Source organism: Euprymna scolopes, chromosome 44 (genome assembly GCF_053919585.1).
Source record: "Euprymna scolopes isolate OS-2025 chromosome 44, ASM5391958v1, whole genome shotgun sequence".
In the NCBI taxonomy this organism is placed as follows: Eukaryota; Metazoa; Mollusca; class Cephalopoda; order Sepiida; family Sepiolidae; genus Euprymna; species Euprymna scolopes.
In genome coordinates, this window is record NC_136525.1 from 54,338,040 (window position 1) to 54,365,496 (window position 27,457).

General features: G+C 35.6%; 1 protein-coding gene across 2 annotated transcripts in view; it reads right to left on the bottom strand.

The window, feature by feature from the left end:
- The window catches only part of LOC145268845 (uncharacterized), a 202,809-nt gene that overhangs the window by 93,115 nt on the left and 82,237 nt on the right, over positions 1 to 27,457 (bottom strand). For both annotated transcript variants that reach the window (XM_080124516.1, XM_080124517.1), the window contains exon 2: positions 7,871 to 8,187. In XM_080124516.1, coding sequence (XP_079980642.1) covers positions 7,871 to 8,187 — 317 coding nt within the window. The remainder of the gene's footprint in view (positions 1 to 7,870; positions 8,188 to 27,457) is intronic.

Genomic DNA, 27,457 nt, shown 5'->3' on the forward strand with positions numbered 1-27,457 from the left:
ACCCCCATTGAGGGACTTTTACCCTCTGCAGGGGGGGGGGGGCAGTCGGCGTATTCTAATGCCCCACCGACAGGGCCGCACGGCTGATGGAACAAGAGCATGCTACCCTGAGTAGTAAATAAAGGGTTCTGTTTGAAATTCTGTGCAGATTGACAAAAAGATTTCCGAGTTCGACAAAATGCATATTTTTTTTTTTTTCGAGGTAGTCACCGCTTATCAAGGCCTGGAAGTCACTCGGGGATAAGGGTTATTGTGTGTACAGTAATCAATGGGACAGTATCGTAGTAATCGTTAGTATTGGAGATTTGATAAAGTGTCTTACTTAAGGAGGCGGTTCATCAGGAATTTGTTTATGTTGGACTTGAAGACATCCAGGTTATAGTCATGTGGGAAACAGGCAAACGGAAGAGAGTTCCACAGGCGTGCACTTCTAAGAAAGAAGCTTTGTTCATGGAATCTACGTTTTGATTTAGGCACAGATAAAGAGTGGGGAAAATTATTGACAGTGGTTTCAGCTAGACGGGTGTTTATCGTGAAAGATTGGCGAGGGGGGACCAGAGATTGGAGCTCAGACAATACATATGCAGCTATGATTAATTTTACGCATGCACAAAAGAAATATGTCGGCAAGTTGAAATGAACATTTTTGCATTTCATCTTGCCAACATATTTCTGTACGCGTTATTAATCCATCCAAGCAAAGATTTTACTTTTTAAAATGATCCTTGGTGTATAATTACTATTTCCTGTTAATTTCAGTGTTATGTTACCAGTAGTTTAAGGGTTTATCGGTTAAATATTTACACACGGCCACACACGCCTACACGCATCTGCTGTTTTATTTATATAGATTAAACAGATGGAGGGGATTAGAAACTTGGTTTTATTAGTGCTCTGGAGGCGTCCATGTGTAGATGGGTTATCTTTTAAACCAACGCATTTCAGGTGAAAACATTATTACCTACTTAAAGTAAAGCTACTAATGCCCAAAAGTATCCTGTACCTCTATAACGCCACCATTCACCCATGTATGGAGTATTGTTGTCATATTTGGGCTGGTGCATCTGCTACTAGTCTCTCGCTCATAGACAGGGTTCAAAAGAGAGTCGCCAACCTGATAGGTCTTGAACTGTCATCCAAGCTTCAGCCTCTGTCCCATCGACGAAATGTAGCATCCTTCTGCCTGTTCTACAAGTATTTTAATGGTGAATGCTCTGAAGAACTGCAAGCACTTGTACCCCCTCAATGTAAATACCCCCGACAAACAGCTAAATCCCACCCCTTCACAGTAGAGATCTCTAAATGTAAGAGAGCCTTCTACTCCAGTAGTTTCTTTCCCAGAACTGCTAGATTTTGGAATTCCCTTCTGGGTTCCTGCTTTTCCAACTGTACTGACATGCAGAAGTTCAAGTGTAACGTGAACCGACATCTTGCTGCCCAACTCCCCATATAGTACCCCTGTAGCTTATGTCCCTGATAGTAACCCTCTACATCAAAGTGGCAATGGGCCTTGTTTGGGGTGAAAAAGTAATTAAAAAAAAATAAATAAATAAAATAAAAAAATTTCAATGTACAAGGATTATTTGATACTGGAGATATTAATAATCGTACCCTATTTCCAAAAGAGTGGGAGTTATAACGTGAGAAATATTTGGAATCAAGTCTCCCACTTCAGATCATTTGCAACCATAGCAGCAAGGTTTAGTCCAATATTTGGAATCAAGTCTCCCACTTCAGATCATTTGCCACCATAGCAGCAAGGTTTAGTCCAATATTTGGAATCAAGTCTCCCACTTCAGATCATTTGCAACTATAGCAGCAAGGTTTAGTCCAAGGATGGAATACTGTTGCCATATCTGGGCAGGAGCTGCTAAAAACAGCCTATCCTGCCTTGACAGAGTACAAAATAGACTTTGTGGCTTAGTGGGGGATGCCCTTTTCTCTACCCTGCAACCTCTCTCCCACAGAAGAGACGTTGCGAGCCTATCCTTGTTTTATCGTTATTTCCATCGCAGGTGCTCGTCTGAACTCCAATCTCTGGTCCCCCCCTCGCCAATCTTTCACGAAAAACACCAGTCTAGCTGAATCCACTATGAAAAATTTCCCCCACTCTATATCTGTGCCTAAATCAAAACGCGGATTCCATGAACAAAGCTTCTTTCTTAGAACTGCACGCCTGTGGAACTCTGTTCCGTCTGCCTGCTTCCCTCCGGACTACAACTTGGATGTGTTCAAGTCCAATGTTAACAAATTCCTAATGAACTGCCCCCTTAAGTAAACACTTCATCAAATCTCCACACTAACGTAATGTACTTGCAATAACCCTTATCCCTGAGTGGTTTCCGGGCCTTGATAAGTGGTGATCACTGTGTAAAAAAAAAAAAGGTTTAGTCTCCCCTCCATCAAGGCAAGAGGTTTTGGGGAAATATGTATGTATAGACTACCCGTGACCCGTTGGGTCAGTATGTTATATTAGCTATGAAATTAATGTATGAGCGTGACACTTGCGACGTAAAGAAAATAGTTTTTGTGACATAACAGAAACATTTTTATGAAATTATATTAAAATGAAAAAAGAATATAGATAGATTTCTTTGAGTCGTTGTTTATTATAATTGATTATTTTTTTTTTTAAAATTGCAGTTACTGAATTATAAGTGGTTGGCCATACTTATAGGTAAATGTGCACTGAACAGATACCATAATACTTATTATAGTTAAATTCAAATTTTGATATATCTGCTTTTTTTTTTTACATCGTTCATTTCTGTATTGCATTTAAGTTATTTTAAACCCCACTCTTCCCATGTTAAATAATAATTTCGAAATAAATAACGTTAATATTTTAGTGCGCAGATCATGCGCGCATGCGCAACCGGATGTCGTAAAATGGTCATTTGAGTTTTATAATTATATGGATATATATATATATATATATATAGCGAGAGAGCGTAGGTGCGATTAAGTGGAGAATTAAAAAAAAATCTTTTTTAACAACGACAGATCTGAATGAAGTAAAACGTTAATCAAAAAATGTTTCTGTATCTATCTATCTGCCTATCTATCTATCTATGTCTATTTCGCTCCCTCACTATGATGGTTGTTTCAGTTTTTATTATGTCAAAGAAATATAAACAAACATTTTCGGTGGAAGAGAGAAATGGTAATAGTTATGGTTGTGGCATTTACATAACAGAAGCATTTTTATAGAAATGAAAAAAGAATATAGATAGATTTCTATGAGTCGTTCTGTTTATAATTGTTTATTTTTGAAAAAAAAAAAAACAAACTTATATTGAATTATAAGTGGTTTTCCATACTTATAGGTAAATGTGCACTGAACAGATACCATAATACTTAAAGTTAAATTCAAATTTTGATATATCTTTTAATTTAAATGTGAAAAAAAAAAAAATTGGAACGCTGAAAACGTACAAAGTAAAACAATACGCTTTATTGTCGCATTGATTATTTATTTTTTAACGCAAATTGAAAAAGACATATTTTCGGGGTTATTTATTTAGATGGGGGATAAAGGGGACTCTTTATACCAAGGTATTTCGAAGCCTACTCTTCTGATGAGAAACATTAAGCTTTCAAATACCTTGGTATAAAGAGTCCCCTTTATCACCCATCTAAATGTATGTATATCCTCATTAAATAAATGACTCATTCTATATTTTCCAATATATTTTTTGTGAATTAATTTTCCACTCCTATTGTTTTTTTTGTTTTTTTTACAAGGTAGTCACCACTTATCAAGGCCCAGAAGACACTCGAGGATAAGGATTATTACGTATACAGTAATCAATGGGATAGTATCGTAGTAATCATTAGTATTGGAGATTTGATAAAGTGTTTTACTTAAGAAGGCGGTTCATCAGGAATTTGTTTATGTTGGACTTGAAGACATCCAGGTTGTAGTCAGGTGGGAAACAGGCAAACGGAAGAGAGTTCCACAGGCGTGCACTTCTAAGAAAGAAGCTTTGTTCATGGAATCTACGTTTTGGTTTTGGCACAGATAAAGAGTGGGGAAAATCTTTGACAGTGGTTTCAGCTAGACGAGTGTTTATCATGAAAGATTGGTGAGGGGGGACCTGAGATTGGAACTCAGAGGAGCACTTGCGATGGAAGTAACGATAAAACAAAGACACGCTCACGACGTCTCTCCTGTGGGAGAGAGGTTGCAGGGAAGAGAAAAGAGCATCTCCCACTAAGCCTATTTTGTACTCTATCAAGGCAGGATAGGCTGTTTTTAGCAGCTCCTGCCCAGATGTGGCAACAGTATTCCATCCTTGGACGTACTTGGCTTTTATACAGATAGAGAATTGCATCGGCAATGAGATATCTTTTAGAGCGGTAAAAGGATCCTATCATTTTTTCAGTAACCTTGGCAACAGACTTGATGCACGTGTTCCATTTCAGGTCAGGAGTAAAGGTCAAGCCCAGAAGCTTATCAAAACATGGAGCTTCCCCTAGTCGAGAGCCATCCATTTCAATTAATGCCAGATGGGGATCAGAGCATTGATGATGTAAAGATAGGAGCTTGGTTTTGGATGCATTAAAGGTAACCAGCCACGTCTTCCTCCACTGAACCATGCGCTCGAGATCAGAGGAGAGAGAATCAGAGAGTACTTTGTCATTTACAGCCTTTGATGTGTTGCCATAGATGGTCGTGTCATCAGCGTAGATGTCAACGAATGATTTAAGTATGTGTTTTGGGAGATCATTGATGTAGATCAGGAAGAGAGTTGGGCCCAGGATGGACCCCTGAGGGACTCCAGCATTAATACTGTGGGCCTCTGATTTCTGCCCATCAACCACTACTCTTATGAGCCTATCATAGAGAAATGATTTAATGATTGAGAAAACATTTCCAGTTATACCGTAGCTGGAAATCTTGTGAATCTAAGAAGGTTATTTCTGCTGAGGTGGTTGACTATTTCTATATTTAATATTGATTCCAGCAACTTACTCATGACACATAGGAAACTTATTGGTCTGTACTGAGAGGGAGACGACTTGTTACCTGAATTCTTAAATACAAGGCATACTGATGAGATTTTCCAGGGTGTTGGGAAGCACTTCTCCTTAAGGCAAGCTTAAACAGTTTTGTAAGTATGGAGGCAAGTTCTGTTTGAAGCTTTTTCAGCACTATAATTGGAAGGGCCAGTTGCTTTACTGAAATCAAGGTTCTTGATTAACTTTGCAACCTCACACACAGATATTTGTATGTTGCATAGCGTGTTGTCTGTTATAGGAGCAAATATGGGGAGTTGATGGCTTTCGTGTCGTGTAGGGTAGAATTAGCTGCAAAGTTCTTGGCAAATAGTTTGGCCTTGTCTGATGAGATGACCTCAAGTCTATTGATGATGGTTGGGATAGAACGCACACTTCTGTTCAAGATCCTGTTTGCTATTTGCCAAAACTGGTAGGAACCAAGCCGCTACTCAGCTACTTTGGATTTAATGGACTGAGCATATAGCTCTCTTGCATTTTTTATTACTCTTTTACAATGGTTGCTGGCAGTCCTGAAAGCAGCTTTAGTCTCAGTACATCTATTATGTTGGTAGCTATGGAAAAGGTGATTTCTGTGCACGATGGCAGCAGCACATTGTGGGGAGAACCATGGCTGGCTGTTAGGTTTTTGTTGGAATTTTTTGGATAGTATGAATCGGTCTATACCTACAATTAACCATTTGGTCAGGTCTGATACTATAGAGGACGCATCCTTTTTAAACATGGAATGCAGGGGTAGGTCAGAATCTGTAATTTAGCTTTTTTAAAGCGACATTATCTGAAATGCTAGTTGCTTTACTCCTTAGAGTCTGATGTTCCAGATTAGCCACCTAAAAATACTAAAAAGAAAAAAAAATGAGCGCCAGTGTAGAATTTCACCATAGAATGGTTATTACTGAATTGTTCCGCACCAAGCATAAGACGTCTGACATTATCAGAGACACTGGCTATACTCCTAGGACTGTTTATCATGTTGTAGCGAATTTAAGGGAAGGTAAAGACATCCAAAGAAAGAATCACTGTCCGAGAACGATAAAATCCGCACCAGAAGGTTTCTCGATGGCTTGAAATGGTCCATTGCAGCAAATCCATCACAGTCAATGGCTAAATTGTCGAAAAGTGGAATGTGATCAAAATAACCATTTCTAATGCAATACGGAAAGATTTGGGGGTGAAGTCATATAAGTCGTGTAAAGAGAATATAATTGTTTAAGATCAATTGTCCAACTGACTACGCTTTAACCCTTATTCTTGAGTGGCCTCCGGGCCTTGATAAGTGGTGATGCCTGAGTAAAAGGCATATTGCAGACCTCGTAACATTCTTACAATGAAATCTCTGCACCTGCTCATGGGTCAAAAAACAGTGCAAAGTTACTTGGAGAGAGACTTTTTAAAAAAATTCCAAGGCGTAGTTATTGAGAAAAGTGCGGACACACGGACGGACGAACGGACAAGGGCGAATTTACAGGTCCACCCTCCTTTTGTCGGTGTCCCAAAAATTAAAAAAAGTTATTCTGAAGAATGCAGATCGTACTTAAATAATAACGTTATTATTCAGAAACTCATTCTTGATAATGGGGAGGGAGGCGGAGTTATGTTAACTATTCTGTACTTTCATCTAACAATTTAATAAAAGGATCCCATAAAAATTTAATTTAACCTGAAAATCCTATCGAAAAATTTAAAAATAAATAGCACGACACGCAAACCGCACAACCAAGAAACGCGTTATCATTGATGACATAAATTATTTTAAAGGGAATACAATTAAGAAATTAGTCAAAACAATTTATTTTTAACTAGCGGGGGTACCCGGCGTTGCCCGAGTGTTTGTTTCCGGGACGGGGGGGGGGGAAGTTTTAAAAAATGTTATGGTAGATAAGTAGGAAGGATCAAACCCGGAGTCATGAGTAAAAGTAGGAAAATAAAGTGTGAAAAAAAAACAAAAAAAATCCATCTGCAACGTTAACAGTTCGGCCACCAAGAAAAGTCCATTCCAGTTGTTTAGGAAAAAAAAAAAAAAAACGACTACGGTAGGTCGGCGCGAACGTGAAAATATAATGTGAATTGTCCAGCACGCTAACCACTACGCCACAGAGCACTGCAGCTTAGTTTAGTGATTCTAAATAACTTCACATGAAAGAACTACGAAGCCAAACCGGTGTTCTCTTCTCAACTGTTCCTTGTGAACGATCCCCAAACGGTGTTAAGTGGTGGCAGGGGGAGGAGGAATTTATTAGAGAGAAAATATTTTACCACTTCCATTGATCTTAACCGATTTTGGCCGTGACTTCTCAGCAGAAAAAGTATAGAAATCTAAGATTATCGAGGAATTTGAGAAATAATAAGCCTCTAACACACCTCAGATATTGTTCTGCCGTTTGTGCATATTATATTTGCATGAAATATCTTGATTTTTAATCCTATTAATGTCAAAATCAGACGGGAAAAAATGAGTTCATTTTATTTATATAGAGATAGAGACAAGTTATTCGTGACTTGGGTGCTTTTTAAGATAGAGTCAACAGAAAGTTAAAAACAACAGCACTTACTTAAATCATCATGTCGAAAATAGTAATATGTCCAAAAATTATGAAAATCCATCGAGTAGAAAATTATTTATAGTTAAAAATAATTTTTAGGGCAAATTGGGGAAAATGGCATTTTCCCCAGATGTGAACACCTTGAAGATTATGAATACACGGGGCATACTTATCTCACGGATCATACTGAAATAATAACGTTATTATTCAGAACCTTATCTTCATTCTTCATAATGGAGAGGGAGGCGGGGTTATGTTAACAAAGGATGTCGGGAGGGGGGGGGTCGAAAAAAAGGTTGGATACTTACAGAATCGTTTTGTGATCGGATCGTAAGGTAACCAGGATGGTGCTCAACATCCAGAGACAGAGGTGCCGGCGGATGAACGCACACGTTGTTTTTACTGTATATGATTTCCCCGTCGAGAGGAGGTGGCTTCAGGGAGTCAGTGTTGCTGAAGCCCAGGAAACTTGAAGCCTTTCGAAACATGTTTCCCAGACCAGCCATACTGGGAGTAAGGCCACCAATTTTCAGTTTCTCACCTAAACCCGCAGGTGACTCCGGCTTGACCGGCTCCGGCCGAATTGCTGATGCAGATGCTGAAGGTTCATAATTTTCCTGGGTGGCTGAAAAAAAAATAAATAAATAAATAATATATATATATCAAAATGATGGTCAGAAAGATAAACGGTGCTATTTTCTTAATTTCTTTTTGACTTGAAATGTTTCGGCAATATAACGCCTTCATCAGAAGTTAAAACACATAACATTTTTAAGCAAGATTTTTGAGATTTAAACAATTATATGTATATATATATATATATATATATATATATATGTGTGTGTGTATAGAGAGAGAGAGAGAAATAAAAAGAAAGGAACAAACCAAATTATGTGTTCATCAACGTTTTGTCTTTATTTCAAGACTTCCTCTCGATGAATGAAATTAAAAAACAAAACACCAATACAAATATTTGAAAATATAATTTTGATGTAATAAAATGTATGACCCTATTCCATTTCAGAAACGTAAAAAGTCGTTGGAAATTTAAAAAATGGCGGGAGCTGGGGACTAGCATTGTAAAAGAGAGTAAGATTCTTTTTTATATAATTTCATATAGCCATTAATATATTTAAAAAGATATGATGCAATTTATATTCTTTTTGGAACAAATATGTCCGTTATAATTTAAATATGGATGTGTAACTAATGAAATAATATAATTTTAGACATAGGTTAATGCTCTCTCACCATAGAAAACACCAGTTATAATAATTAATACATATAATCAATCAATAAATTACATAACCAAAATGCACTCATTTTTTTCTCTTTCGGGCCAAGATCAAAGTGTAGTATCTGTTCTTCAGATGCTGCACTTCATTTTCTTGTTCTCTTTCGGTGGAGGAGAACTCCTTCACGACTGAGACAATTTTTATTTTTGTACCTTTTCTCCACGTTAAAAAACGACCCTGATGTCTAACTCTGTCCCGTGGGGAGGCATAGTAAATAGGTACTCTCTTTTCCCCCCCTTAAATGGAACAGGATCATATATTTCATAACATTAAAAATATATTTTCAAATATTTGTACTGCTGCTTTCGTTTTCTTAATTTCATTCATCCAGAGGAAGTCTCAAAATAAAGATGAAACGTTGATGAACACATAACTTGATTTGTTTCTTTTTTATTTCTCTATTTCGTCAGAATACTATTTCCATTATTCTCCTCATTATATATATATATATATATATATTTTAAATACACCCCTCTTTCTAAACAAACATAATATAAGACTAAAACGAAAAATCACAATACTAAAATCCAAGAATCCAAAAAATAAATATCAAAATAGAATGAAAGCACCCCTACCCTTATTTCAGAAGAGCCAGTCCCCCCTCCCCACACATACACATTAGTAACGACCTCGGACCACAGCCGCCTTCCTAAGGAAGCAAATAACCCCAAAATACTATAAAACAATATACACATTCCCAAACCAATAAAAGCAAACACACACACGCACACACACACATAAACACACACGCACACACACACCCTACCCCACCCTAAAGGAAAAGAAAAAAACATTAGCAGAAAGAGATAGCGACTACAGCCAGGTCAACGTCTCCCTGGACAAGCCCAATAAAAAAGCAATAAAAATTCAGCATACCAATGAATAATAAACACTTACAAGCCTCCACCCCTTGGAAAGACTTCAAATTAACTACGAAAATCACCATTTTTACACATTTGAAAATAATTTCTGACGAGGACGCATCACAGACCGTCTGAAACACGCGTATTTCAATGACTTAAAAACATTATAACAATGATCCAAACATAATTCTCAATGAAAAACCAAGACACGGAATAATAAAATAATGTTAAAAAAGACACATTGTTGGTGACTACTCTCTTATTTATATATATATATATATATTTATTTACATCTGCCTTACTTAAAGATTGCTAGGTTTATTTATGGTGTCTTTTACATATAAAAAAAACACCCAATATTTTTGCTGATGAGGAGACTTTGTTTAAAAAAAAACTATATGTCAAAATTATTGTCCGTGGCTTAATGTCTATCATAATAAAAACATCGTTTCCGAAACGATCGTACAAATTATTGACTTTGTTGTTGTTCCTTCTTATGAAACAGATTTTTAATTTTTAATTCTAACTTGAATTTTAAATTATCAATCACATTACTAAATATATATATATATATAATTTTTTTTTATTTTCACCCCAAACAAGACACTGTGCCACTTTGGTGTAGGGAGCTACTATCAGGGACATAAGTTGCAGGGGTATTATGAAGGGAGATGAGTGGCAAGATGTCTGTTCACATTACACTTGAACTTCTGCATGTCAGTACAGTTGGGAAAGCAGGAATCCGGAAAGGAATTCCAAAGTCTAGCAGTTCTGGGGAAGAAACTATTAGAGTAGAAGACTTTCTTGCATTTCGGAATCTCTGCTTTAATTTATATAGATTTCGTATTCATTATTATAGCACCAATACTCTATTGATTATTATATTGTACCCATATATTGTAGAGATTAAAAAAAATTTGACTTGGGTACCATCAGCTAGAATTGAAACCAAAACCTTTAGTGCTCTAGTTTTAGCTGCCACACAGATGAGAAAGAGGTTGAAATGAGCCAACTTCACCATATAAATGTATATTTGCACATGCGTACAAGAGCACTTTAAGTCGACTTACGCCTCTTCCTACTGACTGTTTTCCTCATACTTATAACCTTGGTCTTTTCAAGAATAAGGTCAACATGTGTCTCCTGATTTTGCAATAATCATCTTTCGTTCTTGTTAGCTCCTAACATTAAATGGCTTCATGCCTTGTCTGGAATGACCCCCTCCTGAAAGATTTTAAAACAAAACACACAACCTTCTCACTGCCAGAGCCCCCCCCCCACAAAAAAAATAGCACAAACCAAACGTAATTCACAAGAAATTTTATTAATAGTAAAAGTACAGAAATATGGGTTGGTTGACACTACTTTATCATTTTGTGCTTTTGTTGTGTGTCAGTAATGCGGTTAATGCAGTACTAAGTTGAACCCAACTTACTTGTGTCAGGCAGATGCAGAAATGTCAAGGTTGCTGGTGATACATATCAAATTCAGTGACTTCCTTCCTGTGTGCTAGAAAGCGAGTCGGTGAATTTTAGGTGCAGGCCAGTTAACGGGGGTTACCACCCCACCCCACACACATACACCCATATAAATAGAAACACACATAGGGATTTAGGGGAGTCACAGAGAGAGAGAGAGAGAGAGAGAGGAGACAGTTGATTGGGAATGCAAAAAAGCTTGAGTCAACTCATACATAAAATAAAGAGATCCTTGCCAGAAAATCTGTGTTGTCTTTTCATCTTAAAAGTTCTTTACAGTTCATAGACCAGTGACAGGAAGAACAGCATCCCAGAGAAGACTAAGATAACAGAAAAAAAAAGGTATAGTGAACTCTTAACGCGTATATATGCACACATACACACACACATGCACAGTTAGGAATTACAGTAAGTAGATACACAACTTAAGGGTCCTTAAAGGAACTCGACCACGTGTATACACACTCGACTGTATAAATGTATATAAACTGTATAAGATTTGTATATAAATGAATGAGAAAGATGTATGCGGATGAGCCTTAAAGAGACGATCACAATAAGGCCATTAGAACACACCCACACACACGTTAAAGAAAGACGCATATGGTCACGGTTACATAGACACTTTATATAAAAAAGAGATACACAAGACACCATTTGGACGGCTTTCACCTGTTGCTGTCCACTCAACTGCCTGCCGACTCTGGAGAAAATTGTTGGATCCATGTTCTATCACACATGAGATTTGTTGTGCTATAGGTTGTATAAATGTATATAAACTGTTTATAAGACTTGTATATAAATGAAATGGGGAAGATGCGCGTGGGCGAGTTTGAAGAGGCAATCACAATATCCGCTAGAAGATCTAAAAGAGACCATTAGAACACACCCACACACACGTTAAAGAAAGACGCATATGGTCACGGTTACATGATACTTTATATTAAAAAGAGATACACAAGACACCATTTGGACGGCTTTCACCTGTTGCTGTCCACTCAACTGCCTGCTGACTCTGGAGAAAATTGTTGGATCCATGTTCTATCACACATGAGATTTGTTGTGCTATAGGTTGTATAAATGTATATAAACTGTTTATAAGACTTGTATATAAATGAAATGGGGAAGATGCGCGTGGGCGAGTTTGAAGAGGCAATCACAATATCCGCTAGAAGATCTAAAAGAGACCATTAGAACACACGTTAGAATAAGACGCATATAGACACGCCATAGGAAAGAAAGACAGAACATATCACTTCTGCTGATTATTCAAGCCAACTCTATGAATAGATTCCGTTCAGTGACGAGATAGGGAATATTACTGTTACGAAAAAAAAAAAAATTTCTAGCATGCGATCGAAATTATCCCCTGTCAAAATGTTGGATTTTATCTGTGGATTTCGGCAGAATGCCATTGAAGCGTCTCCGAACTTGGCAAAGACCAAAGAAGTTAACAAAGCTTCTTTCTTAGAACTGCACGCCTGTGGAACTCTGTTCCGTCTGCCTGCTTCCCTCCGGACTACAACTTGGATGTCTTCAAGTCTAATGTTAACAAATTCCTAATGAACCGCTCCCTTAAGTAAACACTTCATCAAATCTCCTCACTAACGTAATGTACTTGCAATAACCCTTATCCCTGAGTGGCTTCCGGGCCTTGATAAGTGGTGATCTCTGTGTAAAAAAAAAAAAAAGGTAGACAACTGCAGGTAACTCTCGCTTCCCTTATTTTGTCCTCACATTCCATGAGAGATGTTTCTGAGAAAGGAAGAAAAAATTGCTGTTTTAAAATGCAAAAGTATCAATTGTGCTCTAAACAGAAGCATTAATTTTAAGTGCACACCTGTCTTATCAAAGGACCTACTTTTAATTTCATATGCCGACCTTTCTGCTTGTCCAGTGATAAAACTTCTGAAATGCATTTGTGACATTAGGCTGTATAAGGGTGTTAACTTTGGTCAAAACCAGACTGTTCCTTTTTTAATGGGAGTTTTTTGATTATCGATATTTATCAGAGGTATTCTAATACAATACCTATCTAAGAACACTCCCAGACACATGAAATACATTTGTGCGAAATTTAAAAAACAAAAAAAAAATTGCCCCAGCCATTTCAGAGTTCATAGGGAACATATATTACTTATACTTCACTTGTATTTGTAGCCTCCTAGTTGGAGTGAGTCTGCTTACAACTACTATCTTTTTTTTGCGCTCACAATTTTCCTTCTTTCTTTTTTTTTGGCTCTGTGACCAGACGTGTGCGGCCCCGACAGATCGCCAACTCCCAACGTTGTGTATCGTGGATTTTTTCGTTCGACTATTCCTCTTATGGCCGGATCGTCATTTTCTCGCTGGCGACTGTCGATGGGGACACATGCGGTTTCACAAAAGTACAAATATAATAAATCGTGGAACAAAGAAAGGAAAAATACAAACGCCAACGTTTCACATATAAATTAACAGTTGGACTTGTGAGTGTGTGTGTGCATGTGTGTGCGTGTGTGCGTCTTCTCTCCGTTCTATCAATGCTACGTTCGTCAGTCGCAATTCATCTCTATTTCTGTTTCGCAGTCAACTCTAAAAACTGTCCAACTCCCATCCGCCGTGAAGGGCATCTAGTTGTCAACTGTCTCCTCTACGTTGGTATCTTAGGTTTCCTCCCCCACCTCCCCCCGGCTACCGGAAGCTGCCCTTCCCCGTTTTATCTGTAGGTTTCTATTGTCATTGTCAAATCTAAAAAGCTTGATCTAAAAATACCAACAGATTCATTGTTTGCTACTTCCCATCTTTTTGTTTATTGTAGGACACTTCCTATTCCTTTGTCTATTGCCCCCCCCCTCTCTCAGCACTTAGTGACTCGGGTCCACTTTATAGTACTACATAACCACTGCGTCACAAGCCCACAAGAAAATCAATTGTAAAAGTGATATTCACCTGAAGGTTGAAGGTTCAATCCTCAGTGTGGGCAACCGAAAAATATGATTGCAAATTACTTAGGACTTTTATTCAATCATGGCTGACGGAACAAGAGCATGCTATCCCTGTGAAATAAATAAAGGGTTCCGTTCAAAATTCCGTCCACATTCCTGAGTTCGACAAGATACACCTGAAGATGAGAACAGTAGTCCGAAGAATCCAAATAATACAAATAACGAATCCTCGTTGTATCTTTCTATCTATTGATTGTAGGACATTTCCTATTCCTTTGTCTATTGCCACCCGCCTCTCAGCACTTAGTGACTCAAATCCACCTCAGGTCCACTTTATAGTATCACAGCTCAACCAACATCCTTACACACACCTCCACTTTCTTTTCCACCTTTGCATCATGGGTTTGAGCCTGCCTGCCTGCCTGCCTGCCAACTACAACTACGCGCAATGCTGGACACCTAGGCTAGTAAATAGATAGATTACAGTAATTTTTTTTTTATTATTTCTAAAGAATTCAATATCATATAAAAAAAAGAAGACTAATTGATAGTCTGTTAGTGTTAGTCTAAAACTTTCGACACACGCGACCAACACTGACAAAATTAGTATCGTTTGAAAACTCAGTCTCTCGGCCGACAAATATCCAAAAATTAGCCAAAGACATTAATTATGTCACTGTAAACTGGACCGTTTTTTTACAAGGAGAGGTCACTTTTTTCGTCGACATTTTTGCAAAGTCATCAAACGCCTTGTAATGACTAACCTTAATTTGAATGCCAGTGATGTCATATGTCACGGTGGGTGTTGTGACTAAACCGTTCGCTTTTTTTTTTCTCACTTCCTTTTCCTCTTAGCGTTACAGGTTCGAGCCTGCCTGCTTGCTACTTTTTTTTTTTTTTTTTTGCTCATACTATTACTCGCTGCTATTTACATGTTTTTAGGGGGTTGGTTAATTTTTTTTCTTTTTTGTTTGTTTGAAACCTTTTAAGGGCTCTGTTGATCAATACCCTCGCCATAAAATCTCTCCACACCTGGACAACGCCGGGTACCCCTGCTAGTAGAATCTAAGTATCCTTCCTCACATCTTCATTCAAAAATTACAACATCAGAAAGGATTATTTGCGGTACACCAACAAAGATAATCGATGCTATCAAAGTTCTTTACATCGGCGCAACCTTGACCATGTCGAAACTGAGCCCCTTTCGTTTTCATTCTTTTTGCGCACTATATCATGTGCAACGGTATCAGATAAAACCTCGATAAAGCTTGAGTTATCCAGTTGTCCACCTGACCGACACTAATTCACTAATTAGTCAAAAAGCCAGGTACGGCCAACGATGAAGTACTGTTACCACATCTGGGCTGGAGCTGCTAAAAGCTGCTTAACCTGTAAAAAGTAAATCGTAAACTAAACGTTTTGGTTTCAATTCTCGGTGGTGGCACAGGAGTCATTATTTTTTAAACTTTTTAAAATCATTACTATATATGGGGTCAAATATAATATAATAATAAATACGAAATCTGCATGAATCAAAATATCATATTTAAGCATATTTGACGACCGGGCAATGCCAGGTGACATGCTAGTAATAATCAATTTTTTTTTTTTTTTTTTTTATACGTGCTCCTGATCAAGGGTATTCTATTTTTTACTTGTAATTTATTTAATGACTCAGTCAGAAAATAAATTACAAGTAAAAAAAATAGAATTTATCGAATTATCGAGTTTTATTGTATGTTTTGATGTAGAAGAATTGTGCGACCAATTCTGTATGACAAACAAGGGAGATAATCCTTGATCAGGAGCACGTAAAAAAAAAAAAAGAATCGATATTTTCCTGTTTAGAAGCACAAATATACCGTAATACTTGACGGTGTTATACTAATTTCTCCATGGCACGTAAGTAGGTAGTAATGTTTTCACCTGAAATGCGCTAGTTTAGAAGATCTGCACAAGCACCGTCAAGTATTATGGTATATTTGTGCTTCTAAACAGGAAAATATCTTCACATGTGACTGTCGTATTAAAGAATGTGCATTCGTTTTTTTTTTTGTTTTTTGCTTTCCTAACAACATGTAACAATATGGCACAGTCGCCGAAGTATGGAGATTGTATTGATTAAAATTTGGGCATTTATATTTACGTCTATGAGTCATACGAGTAATTCTAGCTTAGAGAAAAGGAGGAGGTGAACAGAGAGAGAGAGAGAGAGTATGGGGGAGAGGGTAAATACCCCTGACAAGCAGCAAAATCCCACCCCTACACAGTAGAAATCTCTAGATTTAAGAAATCCTTCTACTCTTATAGTTTCTTCCCTAGAACTGTTAGACTTTGGAATTCCCTTCCAGGTTCCTGCTTCTCTGACTGTACTGACATGCAGAAGTTCAAGTGTAATGTAAACAGACATCTTGTTGCCCAACTCCCTACATAGTGTACTGCAAATTAGGTCCCAGATAGTAGGCCCTACATCAAAGTGGCGCTGTGCCTTGTTTGGGGTGAAAATACAATAACAAACATAAAAAAATAAAAAAAGAAATAACAAAAATTAAAATAAAACGCCCACTCCTCCCCATGTTAAGAATGGGTGTCTAAATAATAGCGTTATTACAGCACGGTCCGTAAACTACAGAAGTACCCTCTGTTAAGAATGGATTTTTAAATAAAAACGTTATTATTTAGAAAAGCCATTCTTAACATGAGGGGGAACCGGAAGTGATGTGGAAACACCAATGATAAAGATAACCACAATTTTTGTCTTGAAATAAAAATTTAAATAACATTTGTAATATGAGGTCAATTAATCGAAAAAGTTTAAAGGTCGCGGTCAAAGACGAACGCAAGAAAAATTTTGTATTTAAAAAAGTTTTGTGTCGTTGGCTTTGTTAAATATTATTAATTAATATATATATATATATATATATATATATATATATATATATATATATATACTTGTTTATTGTTATATAAACATGCTCACATCCCGCTGCTACAAATAGCCACTTGTTTCAATCAAACAACAGATATCATCAGGCAGCGACTTGACTATTGAAAAGTTCAATGAATAAATATATATAAATATATATATATATACATACATAAAGGCGAAAATGTGTGTGTTTATGTATGTATGGATGTTCGCTTTTTGTGTATGTCTGCAAAAGGCTTTCTTCCAGCAGGTTCCCGAGGCCGTCGCTCATTCTTAAAACTTTTTATGTCACGTCTAAATGATATCATATATATCAAATGAGGAAAAGGAAAAGAAAAAAATCTTTCTCTGAGGCTATTTTGTCTATAAAAAGTGTCAATATAAAAATAATAATTTTATTCATTTAAAAATTGCATTATTTTTTGATTTTCGATTTCTATCCAAATAAGATTCAGCTTCTTCCTTTAGTTAATCCATACGTTGGGCTTTGAAAAATAAAAGCCAAATACAATTTTTGAAGGCCAAACTGATTAAAAAATAGGCCAAATTTGAGATATTAGGCTTTAAAGGGGAAATTTAGCTTTAAAAAGGAAAATTTTACTTTAAAAAGGGAAAAGGCTTAAAAAAGGGAAATTTCGCTTTAAAAAAAGAGAAATTGGCTTTAAAAAGGGAAATTTGGCTGCAAAAAGAGAAATTTAGCTGTAAAAAGGGAAATTTGGCTTTAAAAAGAGAAATTTGGCTTTAAAAAGAGAAATTTGGCTTTAAAAAGAGAAATTTGGCTTTAAAAAGAGAAATTTGGCTTTAAAAAAGGAAATTTGACTTTAAAAAAGGAAATTTGACTTTAAAAAAGAGAAATTTGACTTTAAAAAGGGAAAATTGGCTTTAAAAAGGGAAATTTGGCTTTAAAAAGGGAAATTTAGCTTTAAAAAGGGAAATTTGACTTTAAAAAAGCTAATCCGGCAACTGGACAAGAATATGAGTACCCTCCTTTTGACGTAGCCTCGTTTTCGAATATGATCGTTGTTGTAATGGTGTGAGAAAGGAACTCCTAGTAATTTAGACACGCAGCAGTTCTTTACAGCAGAAAAAAGTCCGCAAAACATTACATAAAAAAGGGAACATTTCAAAGAAACAGGGAAAAAAAAAAGTCTGCCAAGAGATACTGGACTCAAAGGAGTAAATCAAAGATTGTTTTCTTACGTGATTTTATGATTTGTATTGAACTATGTATCATAATATTACTTTCTGAATATTTATTAATATTTATTTATTTGTCTCATTTGCGGCAGTTTTATATTTATCATACAAACGGACAATATTTTCATAGAAATGTTAATTTAAACACGTATATATATATATATATATATATATATATATATATATATAGATATATATATATATATATATCTATATATATGTATATATATACATACATACTCATACACGTAATTGTTTGTCTCATTTGCGCCAGTTTTATATTTATCATACAAATGGACAATATTTTCATAGAAATGCTAATTTAAACACGTAAATATATATATATATATATATATATATATATATATATATATATATATATATACACACACATACTCATACACGTAATTGTTTATCTATATGAAATAAATTTGAAAGAACTTATGAATTTAATGTTTATTATAAAAAATTTCGGTTTTAAGTGTTTGAAAGTAGTGAACTTTACAAAGATGGTGAGCTGGCACCGTCACCTGTTACAGATTATATATATATATATATATATATATATATATATATATGTGTGTGTGACTAATAATAACAATAGTGTCGGCCATGTTTGGTACTTAATTTCAAACATCATCACTCAGAAAATCGTGACTCAGCGGAGGACAATCACTTCCGTTGGAGCCGTATGACGCCATCTTAGAAAATATTGAATATGGAAGATGGGAGGGGGGGGGACATATTTTATTCATGCTTTGAACTGATTCACACAAACACACCAGCTTATGGTTATTTTCAACTTGCGCATGTCTCTTTCAGTTCCGGTTTCTGATGAGCGTCCGCTTTCACAAACAGTCAAGCAATTACAATGCTTCAACACAACTCTGTTGTCATCCTCATTTATATATATATATATATATATATATATATAAGTGAACGTGTCTGTGTGTCTTTCTGTGTATCTGTGTACATTTTCCTTCGCAATAACTCTGTTAATTTTCAGTCTACAGACTCAAAATTTGATATACAGGGTACTGAGATTTGGGAAAATCGATGTGATCGGTTTTCGGCCAGAAATTTGTCTGTTAAGGGGTTAAAGTTCAACGATTTGACCTTTGAGAACTCTACCAAACTCCTGACAATTTTGGGTCTAAACACTTGAAATTTTAGATATAGGTTCCTTGGACATGGATCTAACTTAATAACTTGATTTGAGCCCAAAACAATAAATTTTAAGGGGTCATAATAGGGGTCAAAGTTAAAAAAATTGACCGTTTTTTTTTTTTTTCTCAGCATACACCTCCAAAAACCTGGGCAACGCCGGGCACCCATGCTAGTATATATATATACACACACACACACACTTTGCTTTCGTATAAGCTTATCGCCTGAAGAGGTTTCTAGTTACCATTAGGTTCGTGCAAAAATAATGTCGTTTTTAGACGTATATATATATATATATATATATATATCTCTGATAAAAAAAACATTATTTTTTGTACCACCTAATAGTAACTAGCTGACTGAAACATGCACATGACTGTGTAGCAAAATATTACCGCTTTGCGAGCCTGTCTCTGCTTTATCAGTATTTCCATGGCAAGTGCTCGTCTGAGCTCAAATCGATGGTCCCTCTTCGCCAAACATTCATGAGAAACACTTGTCTAACTGAAAACACTATCAATAATTTCCCCCACTCTGCATACCTATGGAACTGTCTTCCGTTTGCCTGCTTTCCAACTGACTACAATATGATCGTCTTCAAGTCCAACATAAACAAATTCTTGATGAGCCGTTCCCCTTAATCATCCAATTTACCAAATTTCCACTATTAATGATTACTACATCACTGTCCTACTGTCTACTGTAAACTTATTAACCCCTATCCTCGAGTGGCCTCTGGGCCTTGATAAGTGGTGACTCCTTTGTAAAATATATATAGAGAGAGATGTGATAAGATGATATATATATTTCCCCAAAACGTCTGGCCTTGATGAAGGGGAGACTAAAACTTGCTGCTGTGGTTTCAAATGATCTAAAGTAACAGCAATGGGAGACTTGATTCCAAATATTTCTCATATGTTATATCTTCTCTCTTTTGGAAATAAGGTACGATTATGAATATCTCCAGTATCAAATAATCCTTATACATTGTGAAATGATCTGAAATGGAACATGTACATCAAGTCTGTTACCAAGGTCGCTGGAAAGATAGTGGGATCCTTCTACCGCTCCAGAAGATATCTCACTACTGATGCAATTCTCTATCTATATAAAAGCCAAGTACGTCCAAGGATGGAATACTGCTGCCATATCTGGGCAGGAGCTGCTAAAATAGCCTATCCTGCCTTGACAGAGTACAAAATAGACTTCGTGGCTTAGTGGGGGATGCCCTTTTCTCTACCCTGCAACCTCTCTCCCACAGAAGAGACGTTGCAAGCCTATCTTTGTTTTATTGTTATTTCTATGGCAGGTGCTCATCTGAGCTCCAATCTCTGATCCCCCCTCGCCAATCTTTCACGAAAAACACCCGTCTAGCTGAATCCACTGTCAAAAACTTTCCCCACTCTTTATCTGTGCCTAAATCAAAACGTAGATTCCATGAACAAAGCTTCTATCTTAGAAGTGCACGCCTGTGGAACTCTCTTACATCTGCCTGCTTCCCTCCTGACTACAACTTGGATGTCTTCAAGTCCAACGTAAACAAATTCCTGATGAACCACCCCCTTAAGTAGACACTTTATTAAATATCAACACTAACGTACTGTACTTACAATAACCCTTATCCCTGAGTGGCTTCTGGGCCTTGATAAGTGGTGACCACCTTGTAAAAAAAAAAAAAAAAAAAAAAATTTACTTTATGAATGAAAATCAAAGAGGGGAGATATAACGTATGAGAAATATTTGGAATCAAGTCTCCTCTTGCTGTTATTTCAGATCATTTGAAACCATAGCAGCAAGTTTTAGTCTCCCCTTCATCAAGGCCAGAGGTTTGAGGGAAATATTAGATATTTTGTAATTCATATGCAAAACTAGGAAAACAAATGACTATGATTAAAACATTAGTAAAGGTGCAATATCTTTCCACCCTCAAAAAATCCTTTAAAATTACCACTATTGTAGGTTTTTGAGGATGCTGAAAACGAAAATAATGCTTAAAATTCCAGGAAGCAAGTAGTTTTCGAATTATAAAGAAATTATAGTTTTAAAAAATGGGGGATCATTTTTCAATATTAATTTAACGTAAAATGTACACCCACTTTATAGCCACATTTTGCAGAGGGGGCGGGGGCGTCTGTTATTTTTTTCTTAGGGGTGGTGTTTATTTGGTATTGGTGGGCGAAAACCCAATTAAAAAGATTTTCCCAAATTTCAATACCCCTTATGTCAAATATCGAGTCTGTAGACTGAAAATTGACAAAGTAATTTGGTTGGAAAATGTACACATACAGACACATACAACTTGAATGCCTACTAGACACTATCCTCAAGTCTCTAAAGCCTCTCTGTACAGGGGTTTGTCAGAACAACCTGGCATGAGGATACTTTTCCCAAGAAGTAAACCCTGACCAAATATTCAAAATCACATTGTATTCGCAGCCCAAATAAGATCTCCTCACTATGGCTAACCCACATTAGCTTTTATGAGGAATGGTGCACTTTCTCCATGTGATGTTACCTCAAGTAATAGCACGAAGCTGGATACTCCACCAGACTAGATAAATTCTTGTCCTGGAATCCAGTAAGACCAAGAGACCAAAAAGATATACTACAACATATGGAAATGGTTAATTGAGAAGAGGAAAATTATGTTCTCAGTTTCTTTACTAACTCAGTGTTTGGTTAGTTGTTTTACGGCATATCAACCCTTTTCAGGTTATTTAATGCGTAATCCAGTGATTTAGAAGAAAAAATTTTTAATAGAATATTTTTTTTTTGCTTTTTTTCAAGCCGGTTTTTATTTAAACCATAGTTGGAACCCTAACAGGTACTACCACTCTGCCGAATCCAATGATTTTGAAGAAAAAGTTTTTAATAGAATATATATATTTTTTTTTCAAGCCAGTTTCTAGTTGGGACCCTAACAGGTACTACCACTCCGGGTCAGAGTCGATCTGGAAGCAATGGCAATTAAGGGGTGGCTCCACATTCAAAAGACCAAAATAAAAGATATACTACAACATATGGAAATGGTTAATTGGGGAGAGGAAAATTATGTTCTCAATTTCTTTACTAAATCAGTGTTTGGTTGATTGTTTTACGGCATATCAACCCTTTTCAGGTTATTTAATACTGAATCCAATGATTTTGAAGAAACAGTTTTTAATCAAATATATTTTTTCTTCTTTTTTAAGTCAGTTTCTATTTGACCCATAGTTGGGACCTTAAGAGGTACTACCACTTCTGGTCAGAGTGGACCTAGGAGCAATGGCAATTAAGGGGTGGCTCCACACTCTCCAAAGCTGGGGCCTCACCATTGGATATAGTTTAAGGTCATATCCAGGACCAACTCATTGTTTGAGAGATAAAGAACTTTAATGAAACATTTGAATATCTATTTATCTCATATAGAGTTCAAGTGTTAGCCCCAGGTCGTGGGCACCTTGATTTCTGAGAACTTTGACTGAAATGAAATAAAGCAAAAAAAATACAGACAATTTCACTTTTATAAATATACTAGCATGGGTGCCCGGTGTTGCCCGGGTATTTGGAGGTGTATGTTGAGCAAAAAAAAAAAAAAAAAAAAAAGCGGTCAGTTTTTTAAAACTTTGACTCCTATTATGACCCATTAAAATTTATTGTTTTGGGCTCAAATCAAGTTATTAAGTTAGATCTCTGTCCAAGGAACCTATATCTAACATTTCAAGTGTTTACACCCAAAATTGGCGGAGGAGTTTGGTAGAGTTCTCAAAGGTCAAATCGTTGAACTTTGACCCCTTAACAGCGAAATTTCTGGCTGAAAACCGATCACATCAATTTTCCCAAATCTCAGTACCCTGTACATCAATTTTCGAGTCTGCAGACTTAAAATTGACAGAGTTATTGCATAGGGAAATGTACACACACAGACACATTCACTTTTATAGATATATAGATAGACAGATTGAAAGCCACGTTTAATTTTAGAAGAGTTTCCGATGTGTAGCCAATCTGTATACGAGGTGCCTTCAATAAGTTTCCAAACTTTTTTCGTATGGGCACTTTTATTGATAGTACACACATGAAGCTCTAGCCCCCTTCAAAGTAATCTCCTCCGGCTGCAATGCCCTTGTACCATTCCAACAAATTCTAGAAGGTCCTATGGAAGTCCTCTCTGTGTGAGCGTGTCAATGACCCTCGTCACAAACTCTTCAATCTCTTTAATTGTCTCATAACGACGGCCGCTATGACTGTTTTCTTGTGACACAATGAGCTGAGGTTGTTTGTCTGTAGTTGGTTTGAACATTTCAGCAAGATCCATCCAACATGAAGGTCGCCTTCTTTTTCAAGATGACCAGGGCAAGGATGAGGTCTACAAAGAGGGTATCCAAAACAGTAGTCCAAAGAATCCTGCTTAAATATTAAAATAAACTTCTTAATATACTCAGTCATGGCTATGTGAGCGACTACATGAAGGTTAACTAATTTGCATATTCGTTTGATAAACTTTAATTCATTTTTTATGGTTTCTTATTAGATGATTGGCTTCAATTAACTATTACGCTTAATTATGTTTATGCATAGTTTCTACATTCTGCATAATTGCGTAGAATTTCAGATGAAAACATTTTAGCACATGGAAATAAGATGAGTTGTGATTGGCTGTTTGTAGTTGGTTTGAAAATGTGAGCAAAGTAGTGATTTAGCTGGAGGGCAGTGGCTGTGGGGACAATGCTACACTTCTTCTAGATGGTCAACCGCTAAGTTTATTTTGACGAGCCAGTGCATCGATTCTTTGCTAACAACTCAGTGTCACTTGCTCCTTGCTGCTTAGCTCTGTCTCTGATTGAAGACAATTCCACAGTGGACACTATTAACTAACCCTAAGCCTAGTGCTTCTAATAGATTTTTTTTTTTAATGATTGATTAAAATGTGATCGATATTTATCATAAAAATTGATTTCTTACTGAAATGGAAATGTCAATTCTGCACCAACTGTTATGACATAATGAGGTGTAAATGTGTGCGTTTAAATCTGTTGCTATTTCAACACACACACACACACACATTATATATATATATATATATATATATATATATATATACTAGCAAAAGTACCTGTCGTTGACTGGGTTCAACACACACACGCACACACATTTTATATATATTTTTTACGCTTCACCGGACTATCCATTCATGTGAAATCTTTTTATTATTTTTCTTTTGCCTCCTGTTCCCCTTACCTCACCCTTTTTTTAACCAAGTAAGATCTTTGACTTACTTGTAGTTTCATTAAATACTTTTATATGCAAAATCCGATCCTGCATTTTGCTAATTCCTGCCCTCTGATGAGAAGGAGAGTATTTCTTCGAAACTCCGCGGATTAAGGACTATCCACTTATCTTGTGCTTCCTTTTTTAAAATTAAATATGTTTTTAACTCTTTTTCAAAGTGTTTTTTAACATATTTTATTAATCATTTGTTCATATTATAAGCTCTATTTCCTTTTCGGTTTTATTGAGCTTTTTATATCTGGCTGAGTTTATTTTACTTGTAAATATTAACTCTTTAATATTTATAATATATTTTAAGTTTACCATTTTGATTACCTTAGTAAACTTATTGTAACTTATTTTTATATTACATATATATATATATATATATATATATATATATATATATACTAGCAAAAGTACCTGTCGTTGACTGGGTTCAAAAACAGCCTACAGAAAATGGACTCTGATTTATGAAAGTATGATAGTTTATGAAAAGGAAGGGTTGTAAAGAGATAGCTTCGAATTTGAGAGTATCAAAACCAAAGCAAAATATGATGAAAGTAAAAATAAAATAGATAAACTCCATAATTCATTATACCATACCTGTTCACACTGAAACACTTATCACAATATTTTGTGGATCTATATTAAAAAACGTTGTTAAACTTTGTGACATATTTCCATTCTATGGGGGTCCAGGCGCGAACGAACACCCCATAATTTTATTATACCATATTTCTTCAAACTGAAACATAATTATCAAAGTATACTTACGCAGACAGATATGAAAAGTCTTTATTAAAGTTTGTGCCTATTTCCATTCTATGGAGGCCAGGCGCGAACGCAGACCCCACAATTTTGTTATACCATCCCTATTTAAGTTAAAACATACTTATCCAAGTATTATTATGTACATCTATATCAAAAACACTTGTAAACGTTTTTTTTTAATTTTGAAATTTTTTATTTCCATACTTTGTGGACCAGGTGCGAACGCAGACCCCACAATTTTAATGAACCACCGTTCTGCCAGATCAAACATACCCATTCCTGTGTCTCGATACATCATCTATCATTATATGTAATCAGTTATTTAAAATAGTCAACCATATAGGAGCCTATTCGTGACCACACACACACACACACACAGACATCCTGCTTTATATATATATATATATATATATATATATATACTAGCATTTCAGCCCGGCGTTGCCCGGGTGTTTTGAGGTGTATGCTGAGCAAAAAAAAAAAAGAGTAAATTTTTTTTTTAATTTGACCCCTATTATGACCCCTTAAAATTTATAGTTTCGGGCTCAAATCACTTTATTAAGTTAGATCCAGATTCAAGGAACCTATATCTAAAATTTCAAGTGTCTAGACCCAAAATTGTCGGAGGAGTTTGGTAGAGTTCTTAAAGGTCAAATCGTTGAAATTTGACCCCTTAACAGCCAAATTTCTGGCTGACACCTGTCACATCGATTTTCCCAAATCTCAGTACCCGGTATTTCAAATTTCGAGTCTATAGACTAAAAATTGACAGAGTTATTGCGTAGGGAAATGTACACAGACAGACAGACACACAGACAGACAGACAGACACGTTCACTTTTATAGATATATAGATATATTATTTACCTGTCATCCAGTTTTTTAAAAAATGGAATAAATTATATATATAGGCGTTGCTCAGAGGCTAAGGAATGAGGGTGAAGAGTTGTATGTTTTGGTTTCAATTCTAGCTGATGGCACCCAAGTCGTTTATATATATTTATAGTTTTAATCTCACTACTATATATTAGGTTCAATATAATAATCGATAGAGAATTGTCTATAATAATAAGTATGTAATCTGTATGAATTAAAATATCATATTCAAGTGTATCTGCTTCGATCCCGAGAAACAGTCGAGTTACACTGATGAGAGTTAGTTAACTCGAAACACGTGTGTACGTAGATTACTGTTTTAAAAAATAATGAATAAATAAGAATGTTATATATACGTCCAAACAAATTATGGGCAACTTTTTAAATAAATAAACAAAATGAGTTTCGAGGCGAAGCCACCATTAACCATATTCATCGTTTGAAAAACAACAACAATAACAAAAATCTAAATTTATAAGCGATAAAAATAAACAGTAAAGTCATCTAGGGTTCGTGGCCTAATGGTTAAGGCGCCTGACTGTGGTAAACATGGTCTGAAGTTCGATCCCTAGAAACAGTCGAGCTACACTGATGAGAGTTAGTTAACTCAAAACACGTGTGTACGTAGATTACTGTTTTAAAAAATAATAAATAAATAAAAATGTTTTATATATATATTATATTATAGATTTTTAATTAATGTATTTTATAAAAAAAAAAAAAAAAAATTGAATTATATTTTATAAATGTAATTTACAATCTATTTCGAATTTAAAACTATAGAAAAATATAATAATGTTAATAAACTAGGGAAATCACTTAGGATAGATAAATACTCACTTCCCCAAACCTTGAAAGATTTGGGTTTTAAAAATAATTTTTAAACGTATTTCGAAATTTTTAAACGTGATTCGATATACTTAAAATTATATTTTTTAAAACTTTAAACGTATTTTTGGAAATTTTTAAATGTAATTCGATATAATTAAACGAATTTTAAAGTTTTTAACCGATACCAATACAGATTTTAAAGTTTTTTCTACATAAGGAAAGAGATTTTAAAATTAAATGGGGTTCAAATTAAAATCGATTCATATAAAGAAAACATTTTTTCGAAATTAGATCTTAAATTTAAATAAT